The sequence below is a fragment of the Ursus maritimus genome, unplaced genomic scaffold, assembly GCF_017311325.1.
Source record: "Ursus maritimus isolate PB19 unplaced genomic scaffold, ASM1731132v1 scaffold_12, whole genome shotgun sequence".
Taxonomy (NCBI): domain Eukaryota; kingdom Metazoa; phylum Chordata; class Mammalia; order Carnivora; family Ursidae; genus Ursus; species Ursus maritimus.
This window is the reverse complement of record NW_024423564.1, coordinates 65741955-65761288: the sequence shown is the minus strand read 5'-3', so window position 1 is coordinate 65761288 and position 19334 is coordinate 65741955. Positions and strand designations below refer to the sequence as shown.

The 19334-nt window shown below is 43.2% G+C and overlaps 1 protein-coding gene across 1 annotated transcript in view; it reads right to left on the bottom strand.

The window, feature by feature from the left end:
• Nucleotides 1–1342: 1342 nt before the first annotated feature.
• Nucleotides 1343–19334, bottom strand: part of AGBL4 (AGBL carboxypeptidase 4) — a 1288259-nt gene continuing 1270267 nt past the window's right edge. The window contains exon 13 of the mRNA XM_040626601.1: nucleotides 1343–1639. Within this exon, the coding sequence (XP_040482535.1) occupies nucleotides 1633–1639 (7 nt within the window). The 3' untranslated portion in view covers nucleotides 1343–1632. The remainder of the gene's footprint in view (nucleotides 1640–19334) is intronic.

Below are 19334 nucleotides of genomic sequence, written 5' to 3'. Positions count from 1 at the left end.
TCCCAACCCTACGGCAGCTGCTAACTGGCAAGTCTCTGGTGATCTCACCCTGTGCCTGTAAAGCTCATCCCTCAGCCTTGAACTTTCTGGGAAACCCCTCATAGGTTTCTGGGCTTTCTGTGCACAGCACCTGTCTTTTCAGCGTGGGCTGCTGTAACAGAGCACCGTGGCCACCATAGTGACTTATAAACAGTAGAAATTTATTTCTCACAGTTCTGGGAGCTGGAAGTCAAGATCAGGGGGCCAGCACAGTTGAGCTCTGGTGAGAGCCCTCTTCTGAGCTGCAGATGGCCCCTTTCTTATGTTATTCTCATACAGGGAAGAGGGTGAGAAAGCTCACTGGGGTCTCTTTTATAAGAGCACTAATTGCATTCATGAGGGCTCATCCTCATGACCTAACTACCTCTCCAAGGCTCCACCCACAAATACCACCACAATGGGGATTCGGATTTCAACATATGAACTTGGAGGTGGACACAAACATTCAGTCTATAGCAATTAGTTTAAGGATGTTCCCCCTCTGTCATAGCCTTCAAGTTTCAGCCTCATACAAAAATTCGGCTGCCAATTACTAAGCCCCAGGCATGAGATTTGGGGTGAAAATTCTAATAGGTCCAAACTGCAGTGTTGTGAATGGCACCACTATAATTAATGATGTCTCAGGAAGATTTATCATCACAGGTCGCAGATAAAACAGAAATAGTATGCTTCTGCACTTCCCCTCCTTTCATCCTGTATGAAACTTTATGGGAAATAAGTCCAATAAAAAAGTAAGCTCTTAATCTTTCCCAGAAATCCTTCCTCATTTGATGAATACTTTGAGAGAATAAATTAGAGCCTTTTGTCCCCCCTTTTATACGTCTACTTCTCATATATGAAGTGAGGATGATAACTCAGGCTCCCTGGCCAAATGGCCAGAAGGCTAGAGGCATTTTTAAAGACTTCTATTGTCTTTCATTCACGTTCAATCTCCATAAGGGAATGGATTTCTAACAAAGTCAGTGTCTTCATTAGTCACGAGACTATTAACAATGATAACAGCCATAGTAACTGTTCAGTGACAGTTCATTTAATATCAGGCATTGTACAAGGTACTTTAGATGGATAATTATACACCTTAAACATCTCTACAAGGAAGGTATATGTGTCCCCATTTAATAAATGAGGAAACCAGCGCAGAGTAAATTAACGTGCCCATACTCACACTATTAGTACCTGGCACAGCAGGCACTTGAACCTATGTCTGCCCTTCTCCTGCTATAAAATGCTGCTTCTCATTATTTATTATTTTAATGTTATCAGTAACAAAATAGCAATCAGTTAAGAAAAAATACAACCAAATAAATGTAACAACAGTGATTGTTATTTTAATCGAATAGATGTTATGTATAATATGTCATCATGAGTCAAAAAATGTGGACAGCATTGAGAAACTGGAAAAGACAAGGAATGGATTCTCACCTAGAGACTCCAGAGGAAAGAGTCCTGCCAACACCTTGATTTCAGCTCTGTGCGGCTCGTTTCAGGCTTCTGACCTCCAGAACAGTCAGATGAAGTTGTGTCGTTTTAAGCCACTAAGTTTGTTGCAATTTGTTACGCAGCAGGAGGAAACTCATGCAACACTTGATTTAGTCAGAATCTGCAGGTGGGTTGGAAGTTAAACAGGTTGACCGTAAGTTTCTTAAGCTAGTCCAGAATTAATTTTGCAACAGAAATTACAAATTTAAAAATCATGACACAAAATGGTGACCTCAGAGGACTTTTTAAGTCATGCTCAGGAAATGAACCAGGCCTCTGCAGTGTCTGTTGGGGGATAGTTTCTCAGCACACTGATTGGTAAGCAGTCCTTTCAGTCCTTTCTAGGCCACCTGCGAATTTTGACAAAATTCAATTCTAATACCAGACCTTGAGAATGTACCAGGTGTAGTAATTGAGAGTGTGGACAAAAAACATAAGGCCATATTGGCACCGAGTGACTGCCCTCCACCCTTGGTATCCCTGGGTATTCCATTCTGGGCATTCTTCCTCAAACAGCTATGCTACCAATACCTCTGCATCTCTCCATTTCCCTTGTTCTTGTAGGAGCAAAAGTGGAGATGGGTTGGGTTTCTCCCCATTTTCTGGACACAATAGGCCACCTGAGCCCTACACTTAAGACCCCCTTCAACAGTACTCCTCTCTCAGCTTCAATCCATCAGAAACAGGTTGGCTTCTTGTCTCTCCCCTAAAGTTCTGGGGACTTTTTAAATAAAGAAGTTTTTCTTTAGTTGGTTTAACCGACTCTTAGAGAAATAATGGCTGACAATACCTAAAATTGGTCCCACCCCAGACCAATTAAATCAGCACCTTTGGGAGTGAGGCCCACACACCTATAGTTTTAAGGTGTTTCCAGGTGATTATAGTCAGGATGGAGAACCACTGGTTCAAGCCAACCATGAATAGCCTATTCCTGGCCAAATTTTCATCACCAGTATTATGGGCTGAATTGTGTCCCCTAAGATTTGTTTATTGAAGTCTTAACCCCCAGTACCTCAAAATGTAACTGCTTTTGGAAGCAGGATCTTTAAAGAGGTTGTAAAGGTTAAACGAAGTTATTAGGGCGAGTCCTAATCAATCCAATGATGTCCTCATAGAAAGGAGATTTGGACACACACACACGTGCACACACACGTGCACACACACACACAGAAAAGACCATGTGAACACAGGGAGAGAAGACCGCCATCTATAAGCTAGGGAGAGAGGGGAGGCCTTCTAGCCTCCAGAACTTGAAGAAAATAAGTTTCTGTGGTTTAAGCTTCTCCGTCTGCGGTACTTTGCTATGGCAGCCAGAGCAGCCTAACAAAGTCAGTAAAAAAACTGATCACAAATCCATTGCACATTTTCATTCTAGGAACACTCATTTTCTGAACTCTGAACATTAGCATGGGCTGTACTTCTCTTTATTCAAGGGGATAAAAAATCATAATAGCTTTCATCATAAGAAAATATATCCAGATAAATTGCTTTTACTTGCAAATAACAGAAAACTCAATTACCTGTGGCTTAAAAAATAAAGATATTTAATTATCTTCTATACCCAGAAGTCTGGAGGTGGTCAGCTAGCGGGTGCTGAAGCTCACCTAGTTTGAAAGCCCAGGTCCTTCCTATTGTTTCTTTTCACTGTATTGAGCGTTTTTTTTCCTTGTGAAGCTGATTGTCTTCAGGCTGGCTGTCCACATTCACACCAGGAAAAAGGAGAAAGAGTAGCACCAACAAACTAGAAAGTCGTGCCTGTCCCTTTTTATAGAAAAATAAAAGCTTTCTGGAAGCCTCCCACAGACTTCAGTTTCCAGGTCACGTGACCGCCTACAGCTGTAGGGGAGGCCAGAAGTGGAATATTTCACAAATGAGAAAAAGATGTTCATGACTGAGAAACAGCGGTTCTCAATCCTAACCAGAATCATCTGGGGAAATTTAAAAAATACAGATACCTGGGTTTCATTCCCAAAGTTTCTGATTACATGTATACGCATATGCATATATGTGTATATACACACACACACACATATATATAATATATTCTGATTATCATACATATAATTATTATATATACTATGTATATATTATACATGCTATTATACATATATATCTTCACAAATAATAATATGTAGTGTAAATATATATTTATTATATATATTATATATTTTTAAATTTAAATATGTATGTTAACCGTACGGGTGGGGATTCTACTGTGCAGTCAGGTTGAGAACCACTGGCATATGGGGCGCCTGGGTGGCTCAGTCGTTAAGTGTCTGCCTTCGGCTCAGGGCGTGATCCCGGCGTTATGGGATCGAGCCCCACATCAGGCTCCTCCGCTATGAGCCTGCTTCTTCCTCTCCCACTCCCCCTGCTTGTGTTCCCTTTCTCACTGCCTGTCTCTCTCTCTGTCAAATAAATAAATAAAATCTTAAAAAAAAAAGAGAGAGAGAGAGAGAACCACTGGCATAGACCGCTCATGGCTCATACCGTGATACCACCTGAAACAAACTTGGGACTCAGCAAGCAAGACAGGAAAAATAATAGGATAGGGATTAACATCTTTGGCAGACACAGCTAGAAATTATTTGCTCATAAAGCAGGGAAGATGCAGCTGGATCTGGGCGTGTGTGGACACAAGCTTAAAACGATCAGCCTCCTTGGCTCTCTCCCTTCCTCCTCCACCTGCCTTCCCTCTCATCTCTCTCCCCCTCCACCTTGCTGTCTCTCTCCATCTCTCCCCCTCATACTCTATTTATTTCTTCCCTTCATCTCCTCTCCAATTCTAGCGCATCTTTATAACCAAGGGTAGAGAATTATAAGCAGGATTATTCCCTACAGAGCCAAAACAGATTCTCTAGTCCTTGGCTGGATGCTTCCAGCGACAGAAAGCTCACTGCCTTACACCAAGTTACTGCATAAGGCGGTGGGAGTTACGCTCTGCACTGGGGCACCTGCCCAAAGTAGTGAGCGGGGACTGGGTTGTGTTAGGCAGCTGCTGGCTAGGAAGAAGCACATTTTTTTCTAATTCATACAAGGATGCCCCGTAGGCTAGCAGGGCCCCGGTGTTAACAAGGCTACCCTTCCCACGGTCACATGACTAGACTATTACGAAGCTCTCTTTTACAATGGGACAGAATCTACCTCCTCAAAGATTCCACTCAGCGATCTACTTAATGGTTTGGAGCAGCTTAGAACACACTTGCTCCCTCTTCAGCGGTCCCTACGGCATCTTTGCTCTTCTAGCTTTCTCAGCCTTGGCTTCCCTGGCTGTCCGGCTTCAACATGGCTTGGACTTCCCACAGCATTCGCCCTTGCTCATCTGGGGATACACTGTGGAGTGGGGAGTGGCTCTCTTATGCTGTGGCACGGTAGCCTGGGCATTGTAAATGGGAGAGTCTGACAGGAGATGGGGTGACTTTATTGTCCTTGATGGGGAGAGAGAGGATGTGGGAAACAATAGCCTCCATTCCCAGAAATCACCCTGCTGTGGCCCTGAAGGGGATAGACACGGATAGGCATAAGAACAAGTGGCCGAGTTTAGTGTCTTGGAAGCCAACGAAGAGAAGAATTTCAGTGATGACCATCAGTGCCCCATGCTGTTAGGAGTTGGGTAAGATAAGTATGGAAAGTACTTAATGGATTTGGAAACTGGTCATCAGTGACCTTTGTTAGATAAGTTTCCGTTAACAGATGAATGACAATGTAGGAGATGGCAGGTGCAGAAGAAAGGGGAGTGTGCAGATGGTAGTTACAGGGGGATGTAGTCTGGAAGGTGGTGGTCGGGGGATGGGGCAGGGGCTGTGCTCTTAAGGATGGAGGAAGTTTGAGTATGGTCCTAGGCTGAGCAAAAAGAGGAAGTAGAGAGTTAGAGGCTGAAACCCAGAAGCAGGAAGAGAATTATGGGAGCTCTGCTCTGGGGGACTCTGGAGGCACGGGTGGAGGCATTGGCCTCGAACAGGTAGACTAACACATCTTCCTTAGAGCCTGAGGGAAGGAGAAATAACACGTACACAGAAAAGTGGAAGACTCCCTTGAAGTGAAGACCCAGAAAGGGTTGGGGAGACGGCTTCTATAACATGAAGCAATCTCAGTGCTGCTCTGTCCCTCCATCACTCTCTTTTCTCCCTTCACAGAATATTTATCGAATCTCTGCCACCCAGCATTGTGGATACTGAGAAGAAGAAAAAGCCTTTGGACTTTGGACAGAGCTGGCCTTGCTCTTCACCCACTCCCTCTCCACCACCGACAGCACCCAGACCAGCACCACATGCCAGCCAGGGATCGGGGACCGGAGGGAACTCTTTTCCGCACAGCCCATGATTGCCTTTAAATCTTTCTTTATGTTCTCGATGTCCTGATCACTTTGACAAATCTGCACAGGAGAACACAGCTCACTGGGCTGGTCAGAGAAAAAGGAAACAGGGATAAATCAAGTGGAGAAGAAATAAATTATCTTAATGCAGATGGCCTAATTCCTCTTCTGGAATTTTGTTTCGAGCTGTTTGTTTGGAAACCGTTTCCAGACCTCTGTACAGGTTTGAACAGAGAAACCCGGAGGACAGAAGCAGGACAGCGTAGTGCAATTGTGAATCACACAAAGAAGTGGGGTGAGTCCTGAGGTTTGGGTGTGGAGAGGAGGGAACCCTGAAAATGCCTCAGATGTAAGAGGGAGAAGTGAGACGTGGAAGCACCATGAGAGCAAGCAAGGCACGTAAATCCCTACAAATATCTGAATTAAAAAAAAAAAGGGGGGAATAAAAGGGAAAAAAAACTGAGTTGGAGATAGGAAGTGAGGTAAAGTCCCTAATTTCTGTTGAATGTTAGTTCATGTAGCAAGCTGGCCCAGTGGCCTGTGAGACCCTAGAAGCCAAGGGCCAGGTCTTGGCTATTTTATGCCCACCAGCTCTCACTGTGCCGCGGTGGTGCTGGGTTTTGTGAAACCTGAAGCTTATATAATTTGGGGAGGGCCCTTTAAGAAAAAGAATATAAACTTTATTAATGGAAAATTAAGTACAAAAGTGAATATTTAAAATGAGGGAACAAATCACAAATCAAAATTTGAAAAATCTCAAAATCCAGAAAAATCACATTATATTTATAGTAACTGCCTGAGATAACCACTATAAATCTTCTTGTATTTCCTACATTTTCTCTTTGACTACCTTTTCCTAGGACAACAACTTTTGTGAAAGATAATTCAGTCTTTCTTCTAGTATGATTGGTCAAAATCGGGTCTTTGTTTTCCAGAATCCATAAAAGTTGATTTTAGCTTCCCAACTCCTCACAGGTCATGTTTGGTAAATTTTTCAGATGCTTTCTTTTTTTCTTTTCTTTTTTCTTTTTCTTTCTTTCTTTTTTTTTTTTTTTTTTGGAAACCGTTATGAAGTTTCTTGTGTTAGCTGCTATGAGAATCGAGGGCATTTTCCATTACCCGGTGCAGTACTCATCCCACACACTCTCTGAATCACCCATCTGTTGCCGATGTCTTTGTCGTCCAGGCCCTGCATCTTTGGGTCACAGCGTTGGCTGAGTCCGTACTGCGGCAGTCGCAGTGTTCCTGGAAGCCATTCCTATGCCAGAGATGACTAGCAATAACTGAATTTTACATGGGAAGTGACTGTGAATCACATAAACATGACCTTGGAAGCCCAAGTTCAAGTCAACTTCCCTTCAGGTGGATGCCCAAGATGCCCGTGGCTGCCATATGTAAAGGCAAGTGGGGTGGAGGGGAAACTGGAGTGGAAAGAGACCCGGGTCTTAGAATTCTGACTGCCTTTCACTTCGCCCTCGTGCAATTTACAGAAACAGGTGAGCAGGTGGACCTGGTACCAGAGGAAAGGCTGGTGCAAGTCAGGGGCCCTGAAGCCTCCTGAACCCACAATGAAGCTGTCAGTCTGTCCGATACTGGGCACTCGGTGAATGAAGGCACATGAAAGGGAGGGAAAGGAAGAGGGGTGAGCAGGAACCACAGCACTCTGGCCTGGAAAGAAGGAGATTCCTGCTACTGCCGGTTGTCGGTGAAGTATCATCAGTATCCCAGCCTGACCTCGGCCGGAAAATTCGCTTTGCGCGTCCACTGGGCCGTCTGGCCTCCTGCGTAGGCTGCTGTGTTCCTCCCCGCTCCTCACCCCGAGCCGCTCTAGCCACACAAAGGGCTGCATTCTCCTCACTGCGGCAGGAAGTTTGCCAATCACCGCGCTTCCCCGCGTGCCTCTTTGATTTGCAGCATTGAAAGGGCGTGAAGAGACGCGTTCAGAGGCCGGCTTTTAAACCTGAAGGTACCCTAGTGCGAGTCCCAGCGGAAGCATCCTCGCTGGCGGGACCGCTGCGCGCAGCTGGGCGGACGGCAGCATTTGCCCTAGAAAACATTTGATACTTTGCCAATAAACTATAAAGAGGCACAGAAAGCCTCTGTGTAGCTGGAAGTTACAGGGCGCCTTTGGAATGTGCTGACCAAAGCACAATGGCCGCGGGTTCCGTCAGATGATAGCACCCCGTCCTGTGGGTGAATCAGAGCGTAGTTCTCAGTAGTTCCGGCCTCCGACTCAAGCTCCCCCTCAGCAGAGCCCCTGGGATTTCAGTCCCTTCAGTCCGGGGCCGGGTGCTTACGGGAGTCCTCAGGGTCCACTGAAGCCGGCCAGCGATGGACGCCGCCCTGACTGCTCTCACCTCTCCTCTTTGGGGCCTTGTCGCTGGTGCTGCTATTGCCCAAACGAAGGAGCGTCCGCCGCCATTACTGCCGTTCTTCAGAGCCGTTTCTCGCTTGTACCACCATCTCTGCTCTCCCTCTGACAAGGATCCCCGGAGAGGAGTCTCTCCAGCCGGGGAAAATAGCCTCTCAGTCAGACTGCAGAGGGTCTGGCAGCCCACTGAGAACAGTTATTATAAAGCTTACCAAAGGTAAATGCCCTTTCTGACTTTCATATCCATTCTTGACAAGCGTAGTTCATGTTTTTCAGGGCGAAGGTGGAAGGCAGTTGAAGGGTAGCATCCAGTCTCATGTGAAACATGTGATTCCTCCTTGCCAACCCACAAACCACAGAAATTCCAAGACAGGAGTCATAGGCCTCCTACTTTAGGATGAGTTCCTGGGAAACCTGGAGATCCTCCTGGAGGCCGTCCTATGAGATCCTATTTGCCTCAGGCTCCAGCACCACTCACTCTCTCTCCACAGGAGACCTAGGAGATCTTATATAAAAAAGGATTCCTGAAGTTCTGCTCTCCCAGAGTTGCTTATTTGGGGTTTTTCCAGAACCCTCAGACAATTATTTGAGCAAAGTAGTTTACTGAGGTGATGAGACCAGAAACACTTATCAGAGAAAGAAGGAGGCCAAATAAAAGGTATGTTAGGAAACAAATTACTATTGTGGGACACTGGAGTTTAATCCCGCTCAGAGCCAGGGTGGAATATACACCTTAGAGTTATTCCATCCCATCTAAGGTCTTTGTCCTTTCCCATCAGCCATTGGTTGAGTGTTAATTCTCGTCTGTCTTCCCATGTGGGTGGAGTGGGCTCCAGCATCTGGAGAAAGTGGAGAATCACAGGTGCTGGCAGTTGGGAGTGAGCACAGACATGGTGCGTTTGCGGTAATGGGGTGGGACACTGGCATTGGAGGCCACAGTTCCCAAAGTGGACAAACAGGAACTTCTCATGCTCCATAAAGAAACTCATAGCCAAGGAAAAGCAGTGATCTTCAGAGTGTGATGATAGTCTGTACGGGAGCCCTGAGTAATCTATGAAGTAAGAACAGCTGAGAATACAGGAACTGGACCAGTCCTATATCCCTAGGCCCCTGGGCACTGATAAGAGGAAGGCAGGGAGATGGGGCTCAGGACAGAATTCTTAGTTGAAAAGACAATTGGGGTCAGAAGGAAGGGAAACTGAGGCATAAATCTACATTACTCTATGAAGATAATATCATCCTATGGGTGTTTCAGAAATATGTGGGTCTTTTAAAAATGGCTGTCACAATAATTGGAGGGTGCTCCTGGCACTTAGTGGAAAATATTCAGAAATGCCAGGTAGTCATACACAACGAAGAATTGCCCAGCCTCCCCAAATCCTATCCCTTCACCTTTTCTCATGGTGTATTTAGAAATACCTGAGTCTATAGCCTAACTTCATCTCACACATAAACTCCGAGTCTTTGCATGATTTAAATACAGGGCAGTTCTTCCAGAATAATGCAACTTTTTTTTTTTTCTAAATAAAAAAAGAAGACTCCATTTTATTTTGTTCAGAACTCTACAAAGGGTTGGACAAAAAGGAACAAAAACAAAAAAGAGTCGTCCAAGAGTTTAGGAAACTACATCCCTCCCAGCTAGCCGTGGTGTTTGAATCTCCAGTTCAACATACCCGACTGAGCCAGCTTGCGTTTGCAGTTCTCCCAGTCCGGTACTTTTACAAAGAGATGAAAGCATGTGCCACTTCATTACATCTTTTTATGTACCAGCACATTTACATATGGAAATAGAGATTGTTCTAGTATACGTTACTTCTCTTTTATTTCTCCTCCATCTTACAGATAGAATGATACGCGTACTTTTTTTAAAGTAGCGCGTGTAGGCAGGTTATATATTCTGTGAATTTCATATAGGAAAGAACGTGTTACAAAATATTTGCAATAAAAAAAGAGCATTGGGTCTGGTAGGGCTGAGACTCCCTGCTTGCAACTTATTCGATAAATACCAGGAAGGGCAAGTAAAGTGAGGTGAGGACCCCATCCTGACAGCACCCTTCACCCTGCCTTGCATCGACCGGTTCTGGAGTTTACCTTCAGATTTTGGTATCTGCTTTTAAAAGGCCATGAATAAATCTGATAACTTCCAGACGAGAGTGGCTAAAGTGTCAATGGATCTGAAAAACTACCCCTCCCCCCAAAAAAAGAAAAGAAAGAGGGATTAGAGGTATTTACCTTGAAAATGAGCTTCAGGAGTGAGCAAAGGGGGACCAAGGGGATCTAAATCCTATCATTTAATTTCTAAATGGCTGACGTGAAGCAAAGTGGTTCTAGTGCGAGAGAGGGGAAGCCTAGCACCAGGGGTCATATACCTGGAACGAACCTTCCAAAATGTTAGGGTGCAAATATGGTTACTTTTTTCCCAATTAATAATAAAAAAATTCTCCCTTCCTTCAGCTCTTAGATGAGTTATTTTCTGGAAGTCCAGTCCTTCTTTCCTGAGTCTTCCTTCATTCTTCTGAGAGTCTGCAGATCAAACTCAAACCCCATCTGTTAGGCTTTCACAGTCAAATGGAGACAGAACGGAGGGCCTGTGTTCCTCTCCTGCTGTTGTGTCTTGCTCCCACATGGTGGCACTATGGAAGACAGCCTGACAGAGTACAAAACATTGCTGCGGGCCGGCTGCCGAGTTGACTGCAATGATCGCGGTGGATCTTTGAGGAAGGATAACCCGAGCCTCAAGGAACCCCATACTTTGGCCCTGAAGTTTTCAGTTCTTAGCATTTGCTCTTTCAGCTTAAATGCCCAGCCACTTTTCAAGGAACAAACCACTCCCATTTGCACTGTGACTGATGTCTGACTCTTCAGACTCAAACCCCTCTCCTCCTCACCCCTAGCATTCCCCTTGGGTGTATGGCAGCCTTTCATCATGAAGTCTCAAAATATGGAGTCTCATTCTCCCCATTTCTCAAACCATATTGCTTTCCTTTCCACAGTTCCCACCTCATTTCTATTCCCGTGTATTCTGTGAGGTCAGTTTCTCTTATCGCACAATTATGGTTATGTAATAATCATATCCCTGGCAAAACATCTTCTCTGGCAGGCACCTACCTTTGGTTCAAAGAGGGGGGCAGATTTTAACATAAGAAAGACCTTTCAAAATCCAGAGCTGTATAATGTCTGCCTCAACAGACACTGAACTTCTCATCTCCAGAAATACTTAAAAGAGACTATTTGTACGTCCCTCAGACCAATATTCCAACAGGTGTGCAGAACAGAAACACCTTCTGCTATCATGATGTGGCTTAGGGAGGACAAAGCTTGCCTATATTAACTGTCAAATCCCCTGGTCCCCCCAATGTGCCGACCATCACAGTTTTCCCTCTTTTGTCGAAACTAATGAGTCACGATTCAAGAGTAATGTTTTTCTGTGACTCTAAAACCATTTTGCTTAATGAGGTACTAAGTCTTTATAATTAGGCCCAGAAGGAAACGAGGACGTGGCCCTTAAGAGCAATAATTATTTCAGTTATTTATGGTAATAAAAAATTGAAAATAGGAATTCTTCCTCAGAATGCGACTATTTATTCTTTTACATATTGCCTAACAGGCAATTACCCTATTAAGGCAGCGTTTTGTTGCTAAAGACATTAATTGAAATGTAAATTAAATGTAAATCAGCTAATTAAATTGATATGTAATGAACTTGTCAGGCGGGCCTCTCTGATCAGATGCATTCCTCTAATAAACAAGCACTACAGCCGGCCCAACACACAGCTGGGGCAAAGGGTGCCCGAGCTGCCCCCCACTAGACGCTCTGGAGAAGAAGGGAGGGTCTGCCTTAGCCAAATCTTCAGGAAGAAAGGACAACAGTTCAATCAGGCCCTCAGAAACATTTTCCTCAGAAGATTTTCCTTATACTCTCTGGGCCTCTTTTCATGGTTTCAGATGCAAAAGCCAGAAAATTCAACTCGCACTGAGTTGGGTGAATGGAGTAGCCAGAGCAGGCTGAGTTTGAGTGGCTCCTTCAGGGCTGCAGCTCCATTTCTCTCTGATTCTCTCAGCTGTGTCCTCCTCCCTGGGTTGGCTTCCCCCTTAGGTTGATATTTTCATGGATCATGTACTTATCATGTGCGGGGATTGAGGGGCTGGCTGTGATTTCTACAGTCACTGATGGGAAATATTGAGGCTTGTGCCAATTGAACCAGGACAGCTTTGCCGCTGGTGTGCACTGGTACAGCCGTACCAGTTGTTACAATAGTGGAACATTTCCATGTGTTGGGGAGGAAGAATTTCCCTCTACCCTTCAAGAGTCTTCTTGCTGGTCTAAGAAATAAATTGACATGAGACAGATTAACAGTAGAAAAACAAACAAAAGTTCAATAACATGTATACCTCCTGTATACATGAGAGGCCCAGGAAAACCGAGTAACTGCAAAATGTGTAAAAGCAAAGGAAGATGTTGGGGGGCAGGGAGGCCGTTATGAGAGGTTACCAATAAACAATAACAATAAACAAGAGCAAGGTTGTTATGCAAATTAAAGTCCCTGCCTTCTCCATTGATAATAGTTTTCAGAGATTTAGTCATTGTCCTCCTCCTGGTACAGTGAGGGGGACAACCTTACAAATAAAGATTTCCCTTATATTTGTAAATGTCTCTTACAAAAAGGTTAACTTTTTGGTTTTCAGAGCTTCTCCTGTGTTCACATTTTCCTAAAAATAGCCAGCTCGAAAAATAATCAATATGCCAAAGAGATGCAACTGGAGTGGCAAAACTTGCTTCTCTACATATGCAGTTGGTAAATAGCTACTGCCCCAATAACCGCTTCCCCCATAAACATCTCTCCCTCCCTCATCTCTCTGGCTCTTCCCCCAGAACTCTGTAGACTTCTCCGTGATTCAGTAAGGAAAGGATTAGTGCCTGGCATGAGATGGGGCCTTTAGAACCCTGTTCCGGTGCTATGGCTGGCACCTAGTCTGATTGGATGGAGTCCTTGCTATGCTGGTTGTTAAATATTTTGAAAAATTTCCCCATGTTGGGTCACTTCCAAACCAATCCCTGTGATTAGGGCAATTCCATTTACTGATTAGCAATACCTCTGAATTTAACTACATCCCCTGTGCAATGGGAAGAAATTTTCTTGATTCGTCTAGACTCTAGAGCAACGGTTCTCAAATTTGAGTGTTCAGAATCTCCTGGAGGGTTTGTTAAAGTGCAGATTGTTGAACCCCACTCCCAGAGTTTCTGATTTCAGAATTGGTCCCGAGACTTTGCAATCCTATCGATTTCCCAGATAAAGCTAATGCAGCAGGACTGAGCAGCGCACTGAGAACCACTGCTCTAGATCCCTGGCACCCTTGGGAGAACGGAGAGCATAGCCATTCAAGTAATTTTCTGTGTTGGGTAGTTCAAATGAGGAACCTGGTTGAGAAATCTGCTCTAGGTTAGGGGTCAACAAACTATGGGCCACAGAGCAAGTCTGCCCTACCACATGATTTTCTAGATAAAGTTGTTTTGGAACACAGCCATATTCATTTGTGTATGGATTGTCTAGAGCTGCTTTCATGCTACATCGATGGGGTTGAATAATTGGGCCAGAGATGTTATGGCCTACCAAGCCTAAAATATTTACTAACTGGCTCTCTCAAAAAGAAATTTCCCCATCCTAGACTAATCAACATCCACTTCTAGAATTGAACGTGGGGGTAAGTCATCTACACATTGGCCTGGCTGCTACACATTCGAAAAGTGAAATGAATGGAAAGAAGACAAACCAATTCCACCATAGCCCTCATCTATTAAATGGGTACGATATTCCTTGCTGTAAAGAAGGTTTATCATTTTGCAATCAAATGATCATGTTTATGCAAATATTAGCAGAAGCAAAGAGGTATGTTTAGCAACAAGGTTATGGGTGTGAAGCATCGCATTTCTTAGCATAGTTCCTTTGGCTATCTGAGAGACCCATTCACCAAGAGATCAAACTCAGCTATATCTGCAAATCTATAGAGTCGCTCAAGGTGTAAGCAGAAAGAGTTAGGGGTCCCCAGGAAAAGAAAGATGAGACATAGATTTCATGATACAAGAGAAGTCATTTTGGGCCCCTCGCTATTTTCCGTGATCTCTGCCCTACTGGCCCTGCTTGCCTAAGCACACTTCTGGCACAACTTCCTTGGAGGTATCAGAATTACAGAGAAATGTAAAAACCTCAGTAGTTAAGGATTTTAAGGGAACAAAGGGAATGCAAAACTAACAGTCTCTACCAGACCAGGAAATAGCCTAATCATATCAGACACAATAAATCAGTGGTAAAACTCCCAGTGCTGTTTCAAAAATAAGCAAGGCCCTGCATTCCTTACACCAGATAATGAGTCCAAGACCCCATCCAAGTTATACTGGCTCTCAGAGCATGCACATGGCCCTTTCCCCTCATCCTATGTTACCTCTACCTCATTATAACGCTAAAATCTCTGCTCAAAAGGACCACAAACCTCATTAACATAACATACACTGTACTTATAGGCATGTTTCCTTAGGATGCGTGCAGAACCTTATGCGCACCACTATAGGCAACCACCAAGCTCCCTTTTCTGGATATTCATCCTAAACCCCAAATAAAAAGAACCCTTTTCTGGATATTCATCCTAAACCCCAAATAAAAAGAACCCGCTCACCCCTGTTTGAGGAGTCATGGCTTTGGAAGTTATTCCCCCATGATCGACTTCTTTGTTGCAAATAAAGTTTTCTTTGATGTGACAACTCCACCTGGTATAGTCTCCACTTGTAACTCACCAATGAGCAAACTTCTGTTAATTCGGTTACAAAGGGCCAGAGAACCTAAGAACTTCCCCCCAGGCTTCTCGTATATAATATGCTGTGGGGCGTGAGACACAATGATTCTTATCAAGACAAGACATAACAGCACATTCATTCATTCATTCATTCATTCAAAAAATATTTACTGAACACCTACTTCAAGAAAAAACTGTTCAAGGGACTAGGGACTCAGCAGTGAACAAAATGGATCATCCTACAGTAAAATTCACGAGCAGTTGAGCTTTGCCCATGCCCCCAGAGCTGCTCACCGATCTTTTAGTCACCACCCTTCTTAAGTCTTTTTCTTTTATATAAAATGTAGCACATCCTTATAAAGAAACAGAACATTTCCAGCATCCCAGAAGCAGCCTCAATACCTCCCACCCCAGAGATCCTTGCATCCAACGTTCTCCTCTTCTTAGAGGCAACCACTGTCCTGACTTTTGTGAAATTACTGTCTTGCTTTTCTTTATACTTTTACCACCTATGTATACCTGCCTAAATTATTTAATTTAGTTTTCCGTTTTGTGACTTTATGTAAATATACGCACACATTAGGTAATTTTTTGTGACTTGCTGCTTTCAATTGGCTAATGTATTAAGATTTATCCATATTTTGTGAGTAGCAACATTATCATTGTTGAATAGCATTTCGCCATGCAGAAATGCCACATTTGAGACACCCATGCTACACTTGGTGAATGTTCGGGGTGTTTCCAGCTTGAGGTTATGGCAAACAATGCTGCTATGAGCATGCTTGCTCATGCCTCCTGGTGCACCTGGGCATGAGTTTCTCTAGGGTATATACCCAGGAGGGCAATTGCTGGGTTACAGCATAAAAGTACCCACAACTGTATTAGATAATGCCAAATTGTTTTTCAAAGTTGTACCAATTGACATATTTACTTAACAGTAGAAGAGCATTCCTATTATTCCATATTCTTGATAATACTAGGTATTATCTTGACAATACTAGGTATTATCAGACTTTTAAATTTTTGCTAATCTGATATGTGTGTAGAGTCATCTTACATAGTTTTCATTAGCATTCACCTGGTTACAATGAACTTTAGCTCTTCATATGAATTTTGGCCGTTGGATTCCCTTCTCTGTGAATTGCCTGTTTATGTCTTTGGACCATTTGTTTACCTGGTTGGGGTGCTGGACGTCCTTCACTTGCCTCTCCAGATCCTCTCACAACTTCCTCACTGTGCTCTAGGTCTCTAGAGGCCAGCCCACCTAGAGCAGCAAGGAGCTCCGTGATCCTCTGACTTCAGCCAATGGGGGGCAATGGAGGAAGGGAGCAGAGAGAACTTGGGATACTTAGTTCCCCAATTCTTTTCTCTGCAGGGTCACTAGGGGCTGACTGTATCCTTTGACCCAAGACCACAGTTCCTGGCAGGCAGCATCTCTCTGACAACTTTCCAGTTCTGAGTTCTAGGACCTGTTAGGTCTCCTTGTCCTTTCAGGCTTAGAGGGGTAATCTTGTGGTGTCCCTACACCCTACTCTCAACTCTGTAAATTGTCCATTTATAAGTCTCTCCCCCCAATTCACCAATATGAGTTTGCCAGCTCTTTCCCAACATAGTCGATTATCATTTTATAATGAGTTTTCAGGAGTTCTTTATTGTGTTTAGGATTTACTCTTTTTCGTTATATGTGTACAAATATCTTCTCTCACTCAAATTGTTTTCTTCATAGTGGCTTCAAAAAAACTATTATAAAATAAAACACGGATATAGAAAGTTACATAAAACAACGAATAGCTTAATGGATTGTTTTAAGGCAAATGTCCTTATAAACACCATCAAGGTCAAGTCATAGAATTTTACCAGCTAACTCGCAAGCCCTCCATTTACTCAATCCCAATCAGCCTCTTCCTTCCCATCTCAAAGGAACCATTATCTTTAATTTTTTAAAAAAGATTAATTAATTAACTTGAGAGAGAGAAAGAGCATGCGTGGTGGGGGGTGTGGGGAGGGACAGAGGAAGAGATTCTTAACAGACACCCCACTGAGCGCAGAGCCCGTTTTGGGGCTCAATCTCACCACCTAGGAGATCATGAACTGAGCTGAAAGCAAGAGTTAGGGGCTTCACTGACTGAGCCACTCAAGCGCCCCATCTTTAACTTTTATAGCTGTCACTCCCTTATATTTTTTACAGTTTTATCACTTAGGATGAAACCCTAAATAATACAGATTAGTTTTGCCAGTTTCCTAAATCTCTTTAATCTAAATTTTCTCCCTTCTCCCCCATCTTTTTACTTGCAAATTATTCATGGAAGAACCTCGGTAATTTGGCCTTTAAGTGACAAGTCTGGATTTTACCTGCTTCCTCATGGTACAGGTTAATATGCCCTGTGTTCTCTGCATTTCATGGAAATTGGTAGTTGAATCTAAAGGCTTGATCAAATCCAGGTTAAATTTTTTTTCAAAATTTATGTGGTGGTATATTCTTTCAACAGAAGGCACATAATGTCTAGTTTTCTTTCTTTTTGATGTGAGCACATTTTCCACTTCACATAGAAAAGGTGAGATAAATTTTCCATTTTTTCTATTTACCAGTTTTAAAGATAATGAGTTTTCTAAGCTAATGGGTTTCCTATCATTCTACAAAAGTGGGCTAGTTTTGTTTTGTTTTTTGATGAACCAATAATGTACTTAAACATATCTGGTATTTTCCAGCCACAGTGGTTGTTATGCTATTGAAGTTCAGATTGTCCCTTGTTTAACCAACGGGAGTCTCATGAGTTGACTCCTGAGTCCTTTGATTGGATCCCACCAGGATTTGACAGCATTTTTGCTCTCTGGTATGACAAGATGCTCCAGGCTCATCTAGTGCATTTCCTGCCTACACCCCAGGATCAGCCATTTCTCTGAAAAGGACTGATTTCTCTTAGTGAGAAATGGTATTTTAAGACCACAATATAAGCACCAGGGATGCTCATTGCTACTGGGTCTGGAATTGTTTCTAGGCTTATGTGGTGGGGAAAAAAAATCCACACTAGATGCTCTTTATTAGGTTTGCTAATAGTTTGCTGAGAGGTTTTTATTTTTTGGTTTTAACTATGAATAGGGATGGATTTTTGTCAGTGCTTTCTCTGCATCCATTAAGAGGATCATAAGATTTTCTTTTTTATTCTACTGACAGAGTGAATTATACTGGTTTCAAATGTTAAAAGCCAACCTTGCATTCCAGGCATGTACCTGACTGATCAAAATGTCTCATCCTTTTTATATAGTGCTGTATTTGATTTGCTAACCTCTTATTAAGGATATTTATATCTGTATTCAAAAGACATACTGGTCTGTAGTCTTCTGTCCTTAAATATTTTTGTGTTGTTTTTCTTTTTTTAAAGATTTTATTTATTTATTTGACAGAGATAGAGACAGCCAGCGAGAGAGGGAACACAAACAGGGGGAGTGGGAGAGGAAGAAGCAGGCTCATAGCGGAGGAGCCTGATGTGGGGCTCAATCCCATAATGCCGGGATCACGCCCTGAGCCGAAGGCAGACGCTTAACCGCTGTGCCACCCAGGCGCCCCTTGTGTTGTTTTTCTAAAATCAAGGTAATATTAGCCACATGTATGAACTCCTACTTTCTAGAGGAGTTGGTGGAGAACTGTTGTTATTTCTTACTGAGATATTTGATAGAATTCACCAATGAAGCCATCCTGGCCTGGATGTGTTTTTGTGGCAAGGCCTTTAACTATACAATACATTTCTTTAATACAATACAGAACTATTTGGGTGATCCATTTTTCTCTTGAGTAAGCTTTGGTAGTGTGTGTTTCTCATAAAATTTTTGGATTTCATCTAATTTGTCAAATTTATTGACGTAAAATTGTTCATAATATTTACTTATTATCCCTTATTATTTCAAGGACTGTCCTCTTATCCTCTTTTTCAGTCCTGATGTAGGTGGTTTACGTCTTCTCACCTTTTCTTTTTCTGATGATTCTAGCCAGAGCTTTATCAATTTTATTGATTCTTTTCCAAGGACCAGCTTTAGGAAACAAAAAGATTATTCACCTGGTTAATATGCACCACCACAAACTGGGGGATGCTGCTATCAAACTGTCCCTAATATTAATGAGCATGGCAGAATTCTGGAATAACAGACCAGGTTTAACACTGGGTGTTAAAGTGAAGGTAGATGTCATTGCATGATGGGCACCAAAGCCACAGTGGTGACTATGTGGTCCTGACCCATTGGGATCTGTGGCAAAGTAGTGAGATGAATGGGCAGATAATAAGGGTTTTTCTTGACTTAAGCAAAAAATATTGAGAGCACATTCGCTGAAGGCTGATGTCAGCT